At 39.3% G+C, this 20,776-nt stretch overlaps 2 protein-coding genes across 3 annotated transcripts in view; both read right to left on the bottom strand.

Moving 5' to 3' along the window:
- LOC119410180 (eukaryotic translation initiation factor 3 subunit H) overlaps positions 1-6,143 on the bottom strand; it is a gene marked incomplete in the record, with an annotated part of 130,877 nt that extends 124,734 nt beyond the window's left edge. The window contains 1 exon segment of the mRNA XM_037677092.1: positions 5,987-6,143. Coding sequence (XP_037533020.1) covers positions 5,987-6,088 — 102 coding nt within the window.
- Positions 6,144-7,228: 1,085 nt separating this feature from the next.
- On the bottom strand, positions 7,229-16,494 carry LOC119410181 (double-strand-break repair protein rad21 homolog A). 2 transcript variants are annotated; one of them, XM_037677094.1, is made up of 15 exons: positions 16,371-16,494; positions 14,695-14,751; positions 14,560-14,643; positions 13,612-13,741; positions 12,432-12,531; positions 11,705-11,811; positions 11,403-11,600; positions 11,198-11,323; positions 10,985-11,110; positions 9,752-9,975; positions 9,168-9,321; positions 8,928-9,073; positions 8,645-8,824; positions 8,270-8,353; positions 7,229-8,173 (listed from the first exon to the last, which is right to left on the bottom strand). In XM_037677094.1, exons 2-15 carry the CDS (start codon positions 14,701-14,703, stop codon positions 7,982-7,984), a joined length of 1,860 nt encoding a protein of 619 aa, XP_037533022.1. In that variant the 5' UTR covers positions 14,704-14,751; positions 16,371-16,494; the 3' UTR covers positions 7,229-7,981. The 2 variants fall into 2 exon arrangements, with proteins under 2 accessions (XP_037533022.1, XP_037533021.1); XM_037677093.1 differs by having other exon boundaries at positions 14,560-14,751.
- Positions 16,495-20,776: the final 4,282 nt, after the last annotated feature.

Genomic DNA, 20,776 nt, shown 5'->3' on the forward strand with positions numbered 1-20,776 from the left:
GGGGGGCAGTGGATTTGTACCACTGGCTTCCTGATGCTGAATAAATGCCAACAGGTATTGAAAGCAAATCTGAGAAAGCTCCGTTTGGCGGACACTCCAGCATCATCTTTAATGCTACACTTTCTCACACACACAAATCTATTGATATGTCGAGATCATATTACAAATCAACGAGCTGAAATTGAGTTGTGCAAAATCAATCATAACCCAAATCTCTTGTTGGCCACTTTAAATTCATATTAATCTTTTCGTGCAAAAAAAAAAAAAAAAAGAGCTCATAATCCTGACAGAGAGTCTGGAGCTGTGAGGAAGCACAGCGACCGAGCTGATCGTTTCATGAGGCACCACTCAAATGTAGTGGAACTGAGGTTCTGGAGCTGTTTGTTGGGTTAACACCACTGCAGATCCTCATTTCATCTGCCAACTTTGCTTGCCGACTTGTGGAGGGATCTTTTTTTTTTTTTTATGTTTGCCCAAGTCTGCCTTAAAACGTGATCACAACCGGAGGCCATTAAAATGCAGGAAAATATATCAAAGACAAGGTGGAGGTGAACGGAGTCACATCGTGACCCCTTTGCAGACTTTAAAGGAAGCGCTTGCCCTGCTGATTATCTGCTGCAGCTTATATTTAATTTAAACGATGAATCACATAACACGACACCCGCTTTGAATTATTTTCCACAAACAAAATATAAAACTAGGAGCAAGCCTCTTAAGCCATTTGTCTGTGAGAATCAAAGCCCTACAGCTTTGGTCTTTAATTTTTAGAAACCAGCTTGTGCATATTCATGGCTGTCCAATTAAACTATACTTCAAATATTCTGATTCGTGCTCAATAATCCAGGTAGAAAAATCAAACAAAGTTGAGTCAGGTCCTCTGGACGGTTTGTTTTTGTGGAAACGTTTCGTCTTTCATCCAGAAGACTCCTTCAGTTCGAGGAGCCACAAGAAACTCAGTCTTAAAAAGAACATCTTAACATAGATCAACCAGTTTGATGGTGCTCAGCTGATCAACTGGTTGATCCACTATGTGAAGGTGATTATTTACAAGACTGAGTTTCTTCTCCTCGGACTGATGGAGTCTTCTGGATGAAAGACGAAACGTTTCCACAAAAACAAACCGTCCAGAGGACCTGACTCAACTTTGATGGAGATCATTTAAAAAGTTAATTTTGTTAGTTTGAAAGTTTGTAATAGGGATGCACGATATTATCGGCGTGGTATCGGCTGATATTAGCGATAAAGTTAAATATCGGACATTCCATCAAAATAACTCACAGACATAAAAGGTGCTGTTTATAAATTTATGTAATTTATTTATTAAAGGTGCTGTTTTTGTATGACAACCCAGAGACAAGGACGCCTGCAGCACCAGTTATGACGTCACGCGTGTACCTGAACTGATCACGGCGAGAGAGGAAGACGTGAAAATGTTGGAGGTGTGGAAGTTTTTTTAAAGTGTCGGAAACCGACAGCAGAACTGCTAGTTGCAATGACTGCTCAGCGTCAATGATGAAAGGAGGGAAAACAAGACCTACAACACTTTGAACCTAATTAACCATTATTAACATTATTAACATTATTACCTGCAGTGTTCCCTCAGTGAGAACTGAACTTGGCAAAAACGGCCTTCTCCTACTCCGCTCCTGTTTCCTGGAATATCTTACAAAAAGACCTGAAGCTCTCGACCTTTGACCTCTCTAAGTGGCTTTAAGAATCTGTTGGACTCCTGGCAGGGACCAACGCAGACATGTTCCTGTTTTTAGTTTTCTACAGTCGCCTTAGAATCTAGCTGTTTTTTGTTACTTTTCTTTTTTTTAGCCTTCCTTTTCGTTTAAAAAAAAATAATGAATTGTATGACTTTTTATAACTGTTTATTGTTGTCCATTGTTGTCATCATTCTTAGTTGAAATCAGGTCTCTCTTGTAAATGAGTCCTCGAGGCTCAATGGGATTTACCTGTCTAAATAAATGTTGAATGAAAAACAAAATGTCATGAATAAATTTGACATAAAACATAAGCGAAGTTGAAGCGTTACATCATTTTCAGCCCCCCTTTTGGTATCTGCGTTTGGTAGCAGGCCAAATAAAGACCATGCAGAATAATGTAGTATTTTAATTCCACAGCAGAGAAAGTTATGTAGTCTCTGTAAGTAGGTCTAGGAAAAAAATTGGTATTGGTATCAGTTATTGGCCAAATAAGTTTTAACATACTGGCGTATCGGATGTCAGCCAAAAATCCAATATTGTGCATTCAGTTAGTAAAGATTTTAATGAAGCACCTGAACAAACAGGAGCGGCCACAGACTCTCTTCTTTTTTTGATGGCTACTCTGCACCGTGAGAAAAGCAAGCAGGCTTGTGTGTCCGCAGCATCTGATTTGTGTCACGTTATTATGCGACACCTCCCTGACAAGTCGACGCTTAAGGGCCTAAGGCATGTGTAAAAGCCTCGGGGGAAGAGGAGACTCTTCCTCTACTTTATCCCGAGCTTTGAAATAAAATTTTTTAAAGTGTCAGGCACCGTTTTATGAAATGTTAGGATTAAACTCTTTTTGTAACAGTTCCTACCTTTTGTGTAAATCCCCAGAGCTTTCAAACTCACCGTGCCAAAAATACACCGTGCTCAAGAGTTCTCCTTAATTCACGGCGCACAACTACGAACCCTGTCTGACGTGCAGCGTACGTCAGAACAAACTAAACCAGGGCTTCGCACCCCCCCACAAATAAAGAAGCTTACTTGATCTCAGTGGGTGTTTAATAGAAACTCACTGCTGTGTTCCAATCTAATTCTGTAGCAACATGACTCTCTGAATTCTCTTCAAAAGCAAGAAAACAAACCATTTTTACAACAGCAGCGGCGAGACCGTCAGCGGGCAACCCTGCAGCTAAACCTCCGCCGGTCGGGTCATGATGCAACGCGGCGGCAACTGCTGCATTTTAACGCATTCAGGTGAAATGAGGTTCGTACGTCTACCGGAAATAAACACACACACCCCTCCCTCAGCACTTTAAGTAAAAATGAGATCTCACCCCAGATGGATTTGGGGTGTTTAGATTTAAGAGCTAAGATTAAAATGTTTGGTTGACAAGGCTGAGAAAGGAATTACGCGAATCTCAAAGGACTGGATATTACACACATTAAAAGTTAAATATTTAGATGTGAAAACAGCGCCCGAGACTCAAGGACAGCTTTAATGAGACAGATACAAGTCCAAGCCCTGCTGCTGCATTCATGCACTCTACAAAAATAAGCTGCTTTATATCTAGTGCAGCTCGTGGCCCGAGGAGGGGAGAATGTAAGAGCATGCCAATGAGGCGAGTTTGTCCTCTGCTGTTTGTACAGAGGCATTACAGAATGGAAAGATTAACAGAGACCGTTTTATGCTGTTTCTGTCCAGATAGAACATATTTAAGCAAAAATCACTTAGAAGAATAAATGCTTTTGTTACTAAATGTATTATTTCTAATAATATTTACATCAAATCAGAGGTGAAGAGATGGAAGTTAGCCAATAATTGGGCCCTAATTGGACCAATTATTGTTTTGTTTTTTTAAATAAGTGGCGTTTGATTTGTCTGAGCATTCTGTCTTGTTCACATGTGAACAATCTCTGGAAACGTTCGCATTTGTTCAGTGTTGATTGTGGCAAATCAGCATAAAAAGCATGTTTACATTGTGATGCTGCGTTTGTAGTTTTCATGCCGGGACTAGCTGGCGCAGTGATTTTTGGATTTTGTGATGCAGATAATTCTGGCTGGAGCATGAAAACAGTTGCATCCAAAATCGCGAATAGATAAATCTTTGTTTGGACCAAGGATGAGGTTGGGTTGCTGCTACACGTTGAAAACAGGGAGCAGCACAAACAGCACTCTGCTATCCACCATTGTTACCGTTATTCATATACTCGCGTAGAAAAAACTGTGGACTGCAGCTGTCCGTACGCTGGGCATTTCCAAAAACGTCCACTTCAAATAGCTTCAGATTCAGAGAAACCGAGCGCTGTTGGAAGTGTACACAAACGGCAAAATCCAGCAGAGAGCTACGGTTCTACTCAAAAACAGCGTTGTGTGAACTGGGCCTGAGCTGATTAACAGAAAAGCACATCTGTGGGCAACAGTGTTGTTACACCCTGATGTCAAACTGCTTTCTGAGAGAATAGATTATATTATGTGGCCACTAGCAGACCCAAAAGGAAGTAGACCATCAAATTACGGCTTCATTTGTAAAGAACAAGGTTGCATTGGCCACTGATAACTGCAGGGCTTTAATAAATGCAGAAATCTGGGAATTAGATTAAAACATTTCAGAGCCATGCTGTCTTCACTAGTGATTATCACACACTGGGAAAAAAAAACAACAATTAATTGTTTCCTGAAGCTTTGTTTTTTGTTTTATTTATCAAAATCTACATTACAATATGTATAAATAATAAACTGTTAGTTATAGGCCAATTAAAAAAAATGGCATTTGCGCTTTTTCTTTTATTCCTCAACCTTTAGCTGTCCTATTTCTTCTCAGAGTATCAAAAAAATGGAATGATAGTCAACTTTGGCATAAAAACAATCCAAGAGCCCAAATATTTTCTAATGAAAATAAAGTTTAGTTGAGCTTGGAAACTCTTTTTAAGTACATAAAACCTCAGATAAAATTAAACCTCGTCAAAACTTTTCAAAAATATTATATTTTGCTAAACTTTTTAAACAAATACAAAAATAGTAGTAATAATATGTACAGTTTTGGGTAACACCATTTTTTTTTTTTCATACAACCTTTATTTAGACAGGTAAATCCCATTGAGCCTCCAGAACTCATTTACAAGAGAGACCTGATTTCAACAAAGAAAGATGACAACAATGGACAACAGCAACAACAATAAACAGTTATAAAAAGGCATACAGATTTTTTTTTTTTTTTAACTAATAGGATGGCTAAAAAAAGAAAAGTAACAAAAAACAGCTAGATTCTAAGGCGACTGTAGAAAACTAAAAACAGGAACATGTCTGCATTGGTCCCTGCCAGGAGTCCAACAGATAACCAGTGAATGCAGGGTGCAGTGGTGGGTACGATACTCACAGCCATTTTAAAAGAAGAAAACAATAAGAAATGTCTAGCTGTACAATTCTTATTTTCTTATTTAAATAAAAACAAACATCTTTCTGCTGCTCTCTTCTTCAGGGCTCACCACAGCGAAAGCAAAGACTTGGCATTTGTTTTTGTGCCTGATGTTATTTCTGACACAACCACCGAGCTACCACAGCCCTCTGTGTGGAGCAGAGAGCTGCCATCTGCACCCGGGGGGGTGGGGGGGGGGCAGATGGTGGGGGGTAAGGGCCTTGCTCAGGGGCCCAGGGTGGGGCACACGTGAAGGTGCTTCATCTTTCCCACCCACATATTTGATGGTGTCAAGTCTGGGGAGTCGAACCGGCAACCTTCCAATCACAGGCTCGCCTTCTCTAACCTCTGCTCCACCACTCCCCACGCAATAGAATAATTATTTTAAATGAACAATGAATGCGCTTAAATTATTTTTTTATGAGGCTCATAAAGATTATTTAGGAATCTAGACTTTACCGATTGATAATATTTTTATTATTTTAACTGCTTAAATGCGCAGTTAACAAGTGACTTGTACTAAAATGCGTTTTATAAATGTAGCACATGAGAAAACAAACATCCTCGTTGGGGGACCTTTAAACAGACTGGCCCTTGTTTGTAAATCAACCCTGTAGCTCCAGCTAACAGCAGCTAAACTACAACACCTTTAATTAGCCCAATATTTAGACAAACTTGCGGTCGTGAAAATAAAGATTAAAATAACACGTATACTATATTTTAAAAATTGGACTTCGTTCGAAAAATCTACTAAAAACAAGTTCGAGCATCAGCGTTATCTCCCCGCCATGATGATGCTAACGCGTTAGCATGTGATAACCATTACTCTGTGGAAAGACAGCGGTCAGCGAACAATCCAGCAGGAACACTTACCAGTCCCTCAATTTGGATCTGCTTGACTGGAGAGTCCAGAGTCCCGCCTGTAGAAGCCATCTCTACGGTAGACGCTGAACTTGATTCTTTACGGGAAGACATGAGCCGGTCCACGCCAGAAACAGAAAAGGGGGAAAGAATTAGATGGCGCACGTTTCCGCTAAAAGTGCACCTCTTACACAGTCCGTGTAGAAACAGGTTCATGTGAACGCAGTCACTCCACGTCAAAACATTTATTTAACCAATAAGATAAGGCACTCAGGTCAAGTGTCAGCAGTGTTCAGCACATGTTCTACCATAAGCTAGTTGAACATGTACTATCAAAAAAAAAATAAAGATACTGTCCAGATGGCCTGACTGAGCATTATTGAACATTTTGAAAAAAAAATTCAATTTTCTCAAATGTAAAAAAAAACTTGCTTAAATTTTTGCATTTCAGATTCGATTTTCAATTCAATTCAATTCAAATTCTATTCAAAAATACTTTATTAATCCCAAAGGAGAATTATTTTGTTGTTGTAACTCGTTATCCTCATTTCATTAAGATATGTTATAGATGCTGGTGGCTGTAGACAGGAAGGATCTCTTGTAAAGGTCCATCCCACAGTGGATCCTAAGAAAATGGCTGCAGATACCGTCCGATCCGTCCACCCAGACTCGGCTGACCTCTCAGTTCCCCTAGACTGTAGGACCGCTTGAATGCTGGGCAGAACTCCTCCCAGAGCGATGGCCACTTCTCCCAGCAGTCTGCCGAGCTCCTGGTCGCTGCGGACAGCCGATTGTAGGTGCTGAGGGACGATCCTGTCCTTCCGCTGTCGTGAGCCGTGTTTCCTGCTAGTTCCAGGATCTCAGTGGTCAGGCACTCGAGCACAGCTGGCAGGTAGATGAGAATGCGTCCACAGAACATCCTTTTCAACTCATTTGAGAGTTGGGGCCACAGTTAAGATATTATTTGAGCTTTTGAGATGCTAATCAGCTGCTGTTGTTGTAGAAAACAGCCTTGTTGCCATGGTTACGCATCATAACAAATGTCCAAAACTTAAAAAGTTTCAGTAAAAATCCTTTCATCTGCACAGCATCTGATACCAGAGGAAACAATCATCCAAAAAATGTGATTTACATTTACATTTTCAAGATGTAAACAAGAACTCAATAACTAAGATAAGTTCAAAATCTGGTTAAATTATTTGAACCTGAATATAAAATAATTCAATTTAAAATAATAAACAACTTGTTACTTAACCAAGTTTTTAAAACACTTTATTTCAAATCTTTACAGATGTATCACAACTAGAAGTTACCCAGAGTCTAAGGTGGGATAGTGAACTTAACTGTAACAAAAGAACATTACCTAGTTACATAACGCAAAAAGGCAAACAAGCATAAACAAACCAAATAAAAAGGGTACAAAAAATGAAAAAATTTACATAAAATCGATAAACTGCTTGAATTGTACAACTGAAACATATTTAATGCCAGATACAGTTCACCTATTCAGTGAAAGTTTACCCTTTTTTTGTTGAAAAAAAAAAAAAAGTGCAACAGGGAGAAGATGGGAGAGGTTACACTTCTGAACAATAACAGTACCATTCCAGAACAGAGTCAGTACAAGAACACACCTGATACGCTGGGCTTTTATCTAAAATATTTTAGTTGAGAGGGGCTGATACAAAAAGTTTAATAAGAGCAGACAACAGAAATTTAACTTATAAAATATCAAGCGAAGCTTACAAATTGGTGTCTGAAAAGGGCTCCTTTATAAATATATTTGTAAAACATTCCTAACTCCGTTTGAAGCAAGAATACTGCATGATTCCATCTGTAGTACAGTAAAATTGTTCTTTTAAAAGTTCCCAACCCTTTCCTCACTACCCACCCCACCCCAAAAGGGGAAAAAAAAACTGTTTTGACAGTAAACAAAATAAAAAAAGGCAAAGAGTTGTTAGTTATTGTTTTTGTAAGCCTATTGCAAGCAGTGTGTTGTTCTTCCAATGTCTAAATGAGGTGGAATTTTGGTCCGGCTGAGGCAACGATGTCGCTGTAGGGCTGAGTCTGGGTGACTTCGATGGCTTGCTGCTTCTTGAGGACGAGAAAACTGTAAAACTTGGCGGCTGCCTGCTTCTTGTTGTCGTTCCTGCACAAGTCAAGCAGGCTGACGGAGTCTGCGCCGGTCTTCGCCATGACACGCTGCAAGGAGAAAGGCACAGGATAAAAGAAAAAAATGAGTCAGTGCATTAATGAAAACTACTAAGTGAAAACTGATGTTTTCTTGGTTTTTTTTACCTGTAGACCATGCAGCATCTGCTGGGTTCTCTTGTTCCACCTCTTCTCCTCCTGATCCTGGTCTCCGGCCTGACCTTCCTCCTCCTAAGAACCAGACAACGATTAGAATCAACCAGGAGGCACCAACTGAGCTCATGTAGACACTTTCAGTTTTCCTTAGTAAGTTATCCATCTTAAACAATCCTCTTCACTTGTTTGTTGGGATGCTCAAGATGAGAGTCTGCGGTGGAGTTAAATTCAAAGCAGTCTGCTCCTCAGGTAAATAATGTTAAATTATTTTTATATAAGAATGTGTCTGTTCAGTGACCTGAGATGACTTCTGTTGACTTGGTGCTACATAAATAAACTGAATTGATTTGGATGATGTCCCCTCACCTCTTCTTCATCGAGCTCGTCCTTCTTTGTTCCCTTCTCGTTGAGAAGATCAAGCTCTGGGACGAGCTGAGTGAGGTCCAGATTGCTTGCCTCTGGAGGATTATCAACATGAGACAGGTCTAACCTCTGCGTCAGGTCTGAGTGCTCTGCCATTTGCTGCTGCTGCTCCAAAGGAGCCATCTGAAAGAGGACAGGAGTGACCAAACTTCAATTACACCAACAACAACGTCTTCTTTTATGCATCCAGGGTGGATGTCAAACCACACCAGCTGGGGGGACTTACAGGAATGGTGGTCTCTTTGTCCAGAGTCTTGCGTTTAACACCACGGGGGGTGGATGGAGGAGGCATGACGGTTTCATCCAGTGTTGTCCTGCTGCCCTCCATCACTGAGGCTGCCAGTATGCTGGGCTCCTCCATGATAGTCTGGTCTGATAGACGGGTCGTAAAAATGTGAAGGTAACGTAAAGACCAGTCATTAACCGATCGTGGTTTGTGTTTGTCTAAATAAAAATCATGACCTACCAATAACATCCCTGTGCTGAGGCAGGACCTCCTCTCGTGGCACCTCTGGGTTCTCCAGTTCTTTGAGGAACTCATCCAGACTGTCTGCTTCTCCACCCTTCCTCCTCTTCCTCAGCTCGTCTGGCACCAGAGGCGTCAGACAGCGTGTGAACATCTGCAAATGCAAGAAAAGTTCATTTTTACAGAAATATAAACCTTTATGAAAGAGGACGAAAAGAACTAAAATTATGCACCGACATGTTTTCTATTCAGGAGTAAGACGAATGTGAAACGGCATAAACAATCCATTCCTTCCTAAACCTTTTGCTGCTTCAGTGCTTTCAATTAAAATCTGAACAGAATGTTAATTATTGTTTGAAATAAACTCTCACCTGATTGGGTTTTACTACTTTGACATTAAAATCTCTGCAGTAAAACGGTTCTACAAATGGTAATACTGCTTCAATGTGATTTTAGAACAGCTGCTAATTGTTTTAAGCTCTTCCTGGGCTTGAACGTGCGGCCTCAGGATTACATGACCGCAGGCCCAGCAGTTCTAAGCATGTATTATCCACAAACAAAGATTTCTTATGAGCAGGTGGTACCTTCAGCAGCCTGGCATTCCAGAGGGGCTGAGCAGGCAGGGAGAAGAGCTTCTCCACTCCTCCAGTCTCTTTCCACATCATGAGCTTCTTGGTGGGAGGAGCGAGGTCCAGAGTGGTCACAATGTCAGAGTAGTCAGACAGCTGGGCTCTGATGGTTTTACTGTCCAGCTCCTTCACGCTGTCCACAATTAGCTTCCTCTTACGCTTTGCCTTGGTCTCTTTCACTGGAAACCAAGAGAGGAAAAGAAATTAAGAAAAAAAGAGCTTCACTGAACTTCATCAGTTTCAATATGAACAGGTAAAAGATATGCTCCCATCATTAATATAAATGTTTACAATCCATTATTAATATAAATGTTTACAATCCATTATTAATATAAATGTTTACAATCCATTATTAATATAAATGTTTACAATCCATCATTAATATAAATGTTTACAATCCATTATTAATATAAGTGTTTACAATAATTTTATAGTGGCACTGAATTTAAGTACAGATGCAGGTTTAGATTTCAGATGAACTTCATTTTATTTATTAAGACACTGTCAATTAAAAAACGACTTGAGCCTGTGTGTTATACACGAGGCATTACTGCAACTGCTGAAATGCAAATGTGATGCATTCTAATGAGCTCTCAAAAGGCTTGCTGCACCAGCTCTCATTATTCTCCATTAAACATTAAGGTTGTTTTTCCATAATACTCTTTCCTTAGGACTGGGCTGCAACAACCAATTAAAACTAATGCTTAATTTTTGGCAGTCAACTCCATGGATTGCATGGGTCAGGTGAGGAAAAATATGAAATTATTATTTATGTCTGCATTATTACCAAGTGGCAGTACAGCCTGTGCAGAAAAACTACACAACTAAAGTCCAAAGTACGGGAGCATTTGATATAAAAACAGCATCAAAATGTGAACATTTTGCTTAGTAGCACAACAAAAACACCAACAGAACAAGGATGGGTCTCTGTTAACTGCCTCAGCATCAGAATAACTCAAGTTTACAGAACATTATCAGAGTCTAATCAAAACTATTAGTGCAAACTATAATTTGCAACAGTGATCCCAACGGTACAATACGAACACATTTTAAGCAATTTAAAAATAAAAAAAAGTTCTAGCAAACTGACAAAACCCAAAAGACATCCAGGAAATTTTAAATCTTTCCTGCAAAAACGAGCATGACTCAAAAGGGTTTTTGAATGAATAAAGATCAAGCGGGGCCTACCGGTGATGTCGATGGGCTCCAGGGCAAACGCCTCCTCTTCGTTGTGAACGAGAGTGGTCTGTTCTGTCTGGTCAGCCATGGCTGGCAGGGGTTCAGCTGGGCCCGAGTCTGGACTGTCTGGACCAGCTTGAAAAACAAAACCATAATTATCTTCAAAGTGGTAACGTATAGCACTTTGACATCAAATGTTACTTTTGTCTCTAGATCACTTACGCGACTGCAGGTTGTCAAAGTCGTCCTCATCATCTCCATGATCTGGAGGCATCATGACGCTTTCTGTGATAGCTGGGGGGTCGTCAAAGATGCCGCCTCCGTCCTCAGAGCTCAGCAGTTTGTCCACTGAAGAAGAAAAAAATCAGCTGTCACACTTCGAGAAATCTCACACAGAATAATTAACATCAGACTTAATGCCGCTCACCCAGCATCCCTCCATCACTGTTGCCCATGGAGCCATCACCGAAGTCATCGTACTCCATGTGGTTGGATTTGTCAGGGAGATTAGCTGGACCGGGCTCAGCCTCCAGCAAGAGGTTAGGGGCGGTGGCACCATGAATGATATCATCTTCAAATGTGCTGGCGTCACGCATCATTTCTCTGTCATCCATCCCAAAATCAGCTGTAGAAGACAGCAGATGGTTGGGCTCGCTTTTCTTCTGTACGGTGCCCTGAGGTCACTTCTGAGATGTGTGGGTCAACAAGAGTGCATCAGTTGTGTCTTACCAAAATCATTGTCCTGCAGGAGGTTAAGGTTTCCAACATCTTCCCTCATGGTGATCTCTTCCACTCTGCTCTGGTTCAAAGTGAACTGCTGAGCCACGTCAATGTCACTGTAGGAAAACACGCCAGAATTTATGTTTCCATCATAAAGTTGAACAAAATCTGCATCTCCTACATGACTGAGGGGAAAAAAACATGGGTAACAATAACACGTTACATGTGTGATGTAACATGGTTACAGTACAAGATTTGAAACTAAATGAGAGGTAGTAATAACTTTTATGAACAAAAGTTAAAGTCAACTTTATTGTCAAAACTGCAATATACATACACAGGATTGAAATTACATTACTCTCAGACCCCTGGTGCAACAATAACCATTTAACAAACATAAGCATAAAATTAAATAATAAAAGTATGATACTGTCCTAACTTGTAGTATAGCAGTATACAAATATATAAAAAAAGTATATCTATAAAATAAAATGAAGGTCCTGACATTGACATTTGTAGTAAAGTGGCAAAGCAGCATATGAAGTGAATGTACACAGTATATGTATGAAGTCTTTGATATTGGTATAGGTAAAGTGACATATGCAATAAGGCTAGTGAAAAATATAATGAAATGTATAATATATAAATATAATGAATAATGAAAAATATGTACTCTTACATTTTTGTTTGTATTAGTCAAGAAATCAACCAATAACTGAAAATCTGGTCAACTTACTCCAGATCAGGGAGTGGCTGGTCAAAATCATGGAACTCCTCAGGTAAAGTGATGGCATTGTACGCTGCCTCTCTGTTCTCCTCAGGTAGATCCACCACTCCTGAACACAGAAACCAGTAATACCGTTACGTTAATCACAAATGGGTACTCACACTTTTTTATATGATTTACCAGAGTAAAGCCTGGTTTATACTCCACGAGAAGTGACAAACTTGTGCCTCGCTGACATGGTGCATGATGAAAATTACGCATTTTTCTTCTCACACCACCCTTTAGATCTTATGTGTCAAACTCAAGGCCTGGGGGCCAAATGTGGCCCTCGCTGACATCTTGTCTGGCCCCCAAGATGATATGTGAAACATAAAATACTTTTTTCTCTTCAATTATTTCAGTAATCTTTGATTATGATGTCGAAAGCACAACAGAGAACATCAAATGAGACCAATCAAACTCTTGTTGAGGAACCTGTGACCAAGAAAAGATGTTGGGTATCTGATTTGAGTTAATGTAGTTTCTGAAATTGGCCCTTAGTTTGAGAAAGATTTTAATTTTGCCACCCTTTTGTAAGCGAGTTTGACACCCCTGCCTTAGATCCTGTTAGAACTCCTGTCAGAACGATCACCTCACAGAACTTAGTGGGCGTGTTCATGAGGACAAGTGTCTGCAGTGCTCTGCTCTACGCTGGACGAGGCTGTTAGAAAATAGACATCTTTAAAGTTGTTCCAGCCAAGAACTCACATAAGGAGATTGTGGACAAAAATTGTCCAGAGGAGACAGAGACAGGCAGCTCTCCTGGACTGTGCTGACTGAACGGGAGTGCACCTTGACTGGGCAGTGTAGGGGCAAGTTCCTGCTCCGTTTGTCAGACAGTTGCAGTCTCTTTGTGGCAAAATTTCAAATGAGTGCTTCTCTTTGGTTAACAGAAATATCAGAATTTTCTCCTTCATCAGAAACTGGAAAATAAACATCCACTCTGAAAACCGTGCTGTTTGTGTAGTTTTTGTTTAAGTAAAGAGTGCTGAAGTAGGAGGGGCTGAACAGGACTTCCCCATGCAGTTTCTCTTAAGAGTATAAACTTCCCAGGAGGAAAGACCATCCAACAGTCACATCAGTGATGTCTTGTGTCTTATGAAGAATGGCCAGGGCGTGACACTGCCACACTGCTGTAATGTCTTCTTACCTGGTCTGAAGGCCATTTTGATTTTGATGAAGGCTTCATTGCAGTCAGCAAGCAGGTACTTGGCCTTCCTGTGGTAGATTCTCACCACCCCAAGGAGCAAATGACCAGATGTTCGCAACGCCATCTTGACCTAGAAATGAAAGCACAAATACCAAATAAAAATACATACATTCACGTCATAAACAGCATCTACATCAACATAATGACTTTTCTAGGACACCAGCCCATGGAAGAACTGAAATTTAGATTAATTACATACCAACACTACCAGCAGCACCTAGATCAAGGGTCTGCAACATACAGATCTGGGACCACAAGTCCCTCTGCAATGGCTTTTTGTAGCTTTTACCAAAAACTATCATGGACAAGAATAATATTTACATTCATAACCACAACAGAAGAGACAAAGTTTTCTTGTCTGATTTTATGAAGGTGAATTATTTTTTTTATGAAAGGATAACACTAATACTACAAGAAAAACACAATGATCAGTTTGCATTAAAAGTTCACAAGCCACTGGATTATTTCAACTTCCAGCCACTTAAAGTAGACACGTTTTTCTCTAAAATCCACCAGAAAATTTCACATTTTTGGGGCAAGATGCTGAGGTGGGGGAAAAAAAAGATCTAGCAAAGCTTACTATACTGTCAGCATAAAAAAGGCATCCTACAAAAATATAGTGAGTCCTTCTGATAATGAGGAGTGCAAAACATATCTTAAAGTTAAAGAGAGGATTCTGCATTCATTAGCAGAAATTCAGAAAATCATATTGAGCAAATTAGTCTAGTATTTCTTAGGATGCAAGCATAATCTGCCAATTTCAACCGTCCCTGCCTCCCACCCCCAAAAAAAGAGATAAGGAGCAGAAAAGGCTCTTGACTGAAGGGTTGCAGACCCCATGGCCCATCATGGTCAGACACCAGTAAAATGAAGACAAAACCTTCTTACCTTTGGTGAGATGATGCTCTCCACACTGCTCTCCAGGTTGCACTCAAACACGTGGGCCTTGGTCAGCTTTTTGTCCCAGTGGGCCGCCAGCCAAATCTTGGCCAGCGGCCCACGCTTGCTGAGGACAAAGTGGGCGTAGAACATTGCCCCGGTTCTCCTGGTTCAAACACTCCCAACTGTGGTACGGTTTACCTGGTGAAAAGCATCATTAATATCTTTAGACAGCATGTTTAGAAAGCACACAGGCTGACTGAAACAGAGCAGTCAAATAAAAACCCATCATTCTACTGAAACAGGACAAAGCACACCAGATAAAATTAGTAAAGTCAATAAAAACAACTCGAAAGTGATCATATAAAGTCTATTTAAACACAAAATAACATATATTAAATAAATAATGCATATTAAACACACATAACATATTAAATCAAACAGTTATGTCTAGAATCAAATTCCAGAAAAAAACTTTTGTTTTATAGTATATATAGTCGAAGTTATTGCATACATGAAGAAAAAGAGTTATCATTACAGTAATAACATATATCACCAAATAGTAATAATGATCGTCAAAACATATAAATTGAGTAAAGTCCTACAGCAATCAGAATAATTTTAACAATGACTGATAACACTCCATGCCACACAAACCAGATAAAAATAATCCACTCTTCCTAAATTGAATAATAGTTTGTATGAAATTAAAGTGTATTAATTTCTCTCAGAAAGTGTTTTATTTAAACATGCACTTATTTATTATTTACAGGGGATAGCTGTGGCTGAGTGGTTAGAGCAGTCGTCCTCCAATGAGAGAGCTGGGGGTTCGAAACCACCTGCAGCCAAATGTCCAAGTGTCCCTGGGCAAGGCACTGAACCCCTCGATGCCTCTGTGTGTCCCACCGGTGTGTGAATGTGATCTAAAGCACTGATTAGTCTCTTTAGAATGATTTGTTCAATCATCTTTGTAGAGATCTAGTAGAGTGCTGTATGAATGGATAAATGAGGACACAGATTGAAGTGTAAAGCGCTTTGAGTGTCTTCAAATAAGACGCTAGTACAGTCCAGTTACCATTTCTCAGTAGAACAGCTCAAGTATTTTGATTGTTAAGCACAAAATATACAGCTTATTTGAACCGTTTGTTTAAGTTTTCTTAATGAGAATATACTTTAAATATCCATATGTGTCTATAAAACAATAAAATACCAAGGCAGGAGGTAAAAACTGTTATAAAAACAAACGCTGCCTCCATTCACGTTGATCCTGTTTCTCAGTCCCGGGCACGCATTGACTAAAAATACAGATTTCTGGGTAAATCAAGTTTTCCCTGTTGTAAAATACTACAACTTAGTGGTCGTTTTACACACAACGAAACAACCATTGGAGGTGAAAGGTATAGAAATCACTGTGTACTTAATGATGAATAATTGCGCCAAAAGGTGGGCAACGCCAGTAAATAGTCGGCGCCCATCGAACTAAATTAGCCGATGGCTAACTACAAAGAGAAACGAATTTGTTAGCGGGCGAGTGAAGCAGATTATTTTAAGCGTATTTTTTTTTCACGCTACGTTAATATATTCATGTATAAACATTTACTAACAACAGTAAAAAGCACGCTGGAACAAGGGGGTGCTCGATTCATGCTCGTACTTTCCCACCCCCCTCCTCTCTGTCACTACAACACTCTTGTTAGCCGGTGGCCAACGGCTGCTCGCACAGCGAAGGCCGCAACGACTAAAACTCACCTTACACGCCTATTTCTTCCCATAAAACACACAAACCTGTGCGCAAGTGCTCCCGCTGCAAACACACTTACCCAAAGTGTCCCTCTCAGAGTGAAATCACAACGATTAAGTAATTTCTCCCAGCAAATGCTCCCCTGTTGTACTCATTAAAGCAGCCAAGATGGCGCCAGCCGCCTTCCTCCCGCTCAGCGCTGTCCTTTTAAAATCAGCAGGATGTTTACAGTCAAAAAACGGCGGAGGAGGAGCCAAGCGTGGCGGTGTGTAAGGCAAGCCGGCTGGTCATATAACACAAATACATGTTTTACTTTTTTTTTTTTTCCTCTTAACAAAAATACTGTAACGTCCTGTTAACTTGTTTTTGGCTTCAAATATTCAAATTACATTCCCCTATTTTAAAATAAATGAGCAAAATAAATAGCCCTTGAGCCACCTCTGTGGCATTCTCATACAAAAATCAAACAACTTTAAATGTATTGATAAAAAATCAGGATTTAAGTATGGCTGCTGGGGGCACTTGTAACAATGAGAGTACATTTGAACTGAAACAGACTACACATTTGCCTTTTCAAGGTCACAAATTGTGCTACAAAAGAAAAAATATAAAATATAAAAAAAAGAGGCTAGATCTAGCTTTACTTTTAGTCCAGAGTTGATGAATTAACAGTCACAAATGTCAAATCACATGCTGAACAACTGTTTTTTTCTACAAAACAAAATAAAATAAAAACACATCAAAATGAAACTCTGACACATCTTTTTGAAGTAATGTACATAAAGCTATTAATTATCAACTAAAACACAACAAATGTTAGACTAATTGTGACAATCCTTTTCTTTGTGCTTTTGTGCAGATGATGGGATGTTGTATAAAGACTTTTCTCGTGTTTCAGTTTAATTTGTTGCCTTTTCATTCCATTAACATTGTCAGAATTACCCTCTGGGTAAATAAATCGCAGTCCACAACAATCCAGGTCACTGATTTTATTTTTATGGGATGAAACAAAACAAAAAGCTCATTGTCAATTTTTTAAAAGATTTTCAGATATCTTGATTTTAGTTTTTTCTTTATCAATCTCAGTTTTGTGGAGCATTTAAAATACAACTTTTACTGATATAAATGTTATTTTTAATTGATTGCTTTTCTATTCTGATAAAGAAAATTGTCACTGACTAGGATAAAGTTAGTTTTAAAAAAAAGGTTTCGTCTAATTATGTGCTACAACAGCCTGCTGAACTGATAGACGGCCTGCTGTTACCTCAACAAAGAGATAGGGGGCGCTGTGACACAAAACCCACTTCTAAAACACCTCAATAAATAATCAAATAAATACGCATATATCCAAAATAAATCCATAAATCCATCGTGCGAGTCATATTTACATAATATATTTAATTATCAATATCTTTAGAGATTTTATTGTGCTTACCCTAGATAAAGTCACATTTCCTACACATTTATTAAAAGTAATGGTGTTAAACCATTTTTATTTCCCACTTTGATGTTTCACCTGTTCCTTTATGTTAAATGAAATGTTTTATGACATTTTACCATAGATAACCAGGTCTACTGTGACTCAAATCTCATGCAACAACTAGTTACATAGTTTAATGATACCATACAAAACAACTGCATTTTATTTATAAAGCACTTAAAACAGCAACAAGGCCAAACAAAATGTCAAAAGCCAGAGAATAAACGTGGGTTTTTAAGTGAGACTTAAAAACAGTGAGAGAAGAAGCCTGTCTGACATACATGTCGGTTACTACTTTGTACATGTTTATTCATTCCACAGTCTTGGACCTGCAACAGAGAAGAGCTGTCACATCTGAGCTTAAGACGGGTTCCTGGGACCAATGTCTGGTCTGTTGAACTCAGAGAGCGCTGTGGGACATATGGCTGCAGCAGATCCGTGAGATAAGAAGGGGCAGGACTGTTCAAAGATTTAAAAACATACAATGATATACATAATGATGACTTATTATTATTATTATTATTATTATTATTATTATTATTATTATTATTATCCATCCATTATCTTTTACCCACTTCTTCCATTTTGGGTCACCCGGTGCCCATGTCCAGCAATCACTGTGCGAGAGGCCGGGTACACCCTGGACAGGTCGCAAGTCCATCACAGGGCCACATAGAGACAAACGAGACAAACAACTATTCACTCTCTCACTCACACCTAGGGACAATTTAGAGTTACCAATCACTCTAACCCGCATGTTTTTTGCCTGTGGGAGGAAACTGGAGTACCCAGAGAAAACCCATGCATGCATGAAGAGAACATGCAAACTCCACCCAGAAAGGCCCCCGGACCGGGATTTGAACCAGAGACCTGTTCGCTGAGAGGCAGCAGCTCTACCAGTATTATTATTATTATTATTATTATTAGTATTATTATTATTATTATTATTATTATTATTATATAAGAGTGTCAAGGTATACATCAAAGTTGTGTGCACTATTTCAAAATGTCTAGAGACTTAATTAATTATTGATAAATGAATGGATCAGTTTGGAAGTAAGAGGCGGTTAAAAGGAATTCAGAGAGTAGAAAATAACCAAACATGCGTGCAGGGAACAGAAGCCTCCAAAACCAAATTCCCAGATCCAGAAAGGAGAAATCTGCCTAACAGACAGAGTGACTCATTTACAATCAACTTGTGAAATGAGTGCACACACACACACACACACACACACACACACACACACACACACACACTGACAGAGCAAAGCAAAGAGGATTTGTCTCATGGGCATCTGTTGCAGTCAAACTGCTGCCAGTTGAGCTTGTTTATAATTTACAATCCTCAGAGCTCCTTGTCACTGTGTGGGGAAGATAATGAGGCAGCGGTATGTTAAATTTAGCTCTTATACATGCGACAGAATTAGTTCAGTTCACCGAACATCCATGCAGAACCGGATGTTTAGTCTTGCTCAAAGAATTTGTCCATATAAAAATGTCCTGAGATGACTTGTTGTCATGAATGAAATGATTAAAGCTGCATGAAGTCAACATGCAGATAACCAGTCCTTATAATGCATCCTGATGATTTGATAAATACCACCCTAAAGAGAAGTGTTACATCATCACCCTGTGTGGTGCAAAATGATTTAGAGGAACTCATTCACCTTTAATCTTTTCACAAAGGAGACAGCTCCATTATTAATACATTTAAATGCTATTTTGGATTTCACTTACAAATGGATAAATCAGAGCGTTTATGTTCCAGATGTGTGCAGCATGAATGGATAAACTGGTCCAGTCGAACAGAGCGCTGCCACTTGACGTTTGTCGAACGAGGTGATTTTATCTGCAGGAGTTTGATGTTATCAGGCCACCGGTGTGTCTGAAGTGCCTCACAGGAACCAGCTGATGGTTCCCTGCTTCAGACGAGCTGTGCCTCACATTATCTGTTCACATCACAGTAGGACCATGAAGTCATCTGCATAAAGTAAAACATGTCACGCTTCGGACGGACGCAGACTCAACACAACCAACAGAATGCAGAAAGTGAAGATGCAAATTATTTTATGGCAAGAGGTAAATTATTTAGAGCTATAGTCATAACATGCTAAATTATACCTGAACAATGAAACCATTTATTTCATTAATTATGCAGTTAAAATGAGAATACATACTTTTGGCAGAAGAACACTGAAGGACAAACTAGATGAAAATGGACAAAACTCCACAAGAGTTCACTTTAAAAATGAGATTTTGGCAAACTGAGGAAGAAAACTGAGCTCTCTGGAGCTCTGGAGCTGAAAGTTACAGAAACATGTTTCATAGTTTAAACGGGTCATAAAAAGTTGACCTTTCTGGGACTGAGTTAGCCTGTTGACAAAATTAGTTTAATTCTACAGAAAGTTAAACTTATTGTGTCACAGATGCATTTTGAGATGATTAAACTTTCCCTTTTTGGCTAACTCCTCAAGGATTCAAGGTTCTTATATGTCATACGCATCAGATGTGGTACATGTGGTGGAACAAAATCGAGTACACAGGGTCCCATTTACATCCAACAAAAGTATAAAATGTAAAAGAAAAACAGTAATAAGATCTAAGATGTGATCTAAGAAAAATGTTGACTAGAAATACACTAAGCACTAGTAGCATAAAAACAATAGGCATAACAGCAGCACCAACATGAGTCTGTGTGAGCCGATGAGTATGAATGAACGCAGCAACATGAAACAAATCAGGATGCGAGTTTTCACAGTGATTATCCTGGTTAGATATTCATGAGTCACAGTCTCAGGGTAGAAGCTGTTCCTCAGTCCAAGGGTTCTACACTTAATGCTCCTCCACCTCCTGAATGAGGGGAGCAGGACAAAAAGTGTGTGGGTGAGTGGGGTCCTTCATGATGCAGGTATACATATATACATACATATACATATGTATATATACATATATATATATATATATATATATATAAATATATATATATATATATATATATATAAATA

This window comes from Nematolebias whitei, chromosome 5 (assembly GCF_014905685.2).
Source record: "Nematolebias whitei isolate Nwh7 chromosome 5, NemWhi1, whole genome shotgun sequence".
Classification (NCBI taxonomy): domain Eukaryota; kingdom Metazoa; phylum Chordata; class Actinopteri; order Cyprinodontiformes; family Rivulidae; genus Nematolebias; species Nematolebias whitei.

Excerpts from the sequence above, each read along its gene's own strand:
- LOC119410181 (XM_037677093.1), bottom strand. The coding sequence starts at position 14,703 with ATGTTCTACGCCCACTTTGTCCTCAGCAAGCGTGGGCCGCTGGCCAAG. Across the intron at positions 11,812-12,431 it reads CAGCCACTCCCTGATCTGGA|TGACATTGACGTGGCTCAGC; the intron begins GTAAGTTGACCA and ends GTTTTCCTACAG. Across the intron at positions 11,111-11,197 it reads CTTTGACAACCTGCAGTCGC|CTGGTCCAGACAGTCCAGAC; the intron begins GTAAGTGATCTA and ends TTGTTTTTCAAG.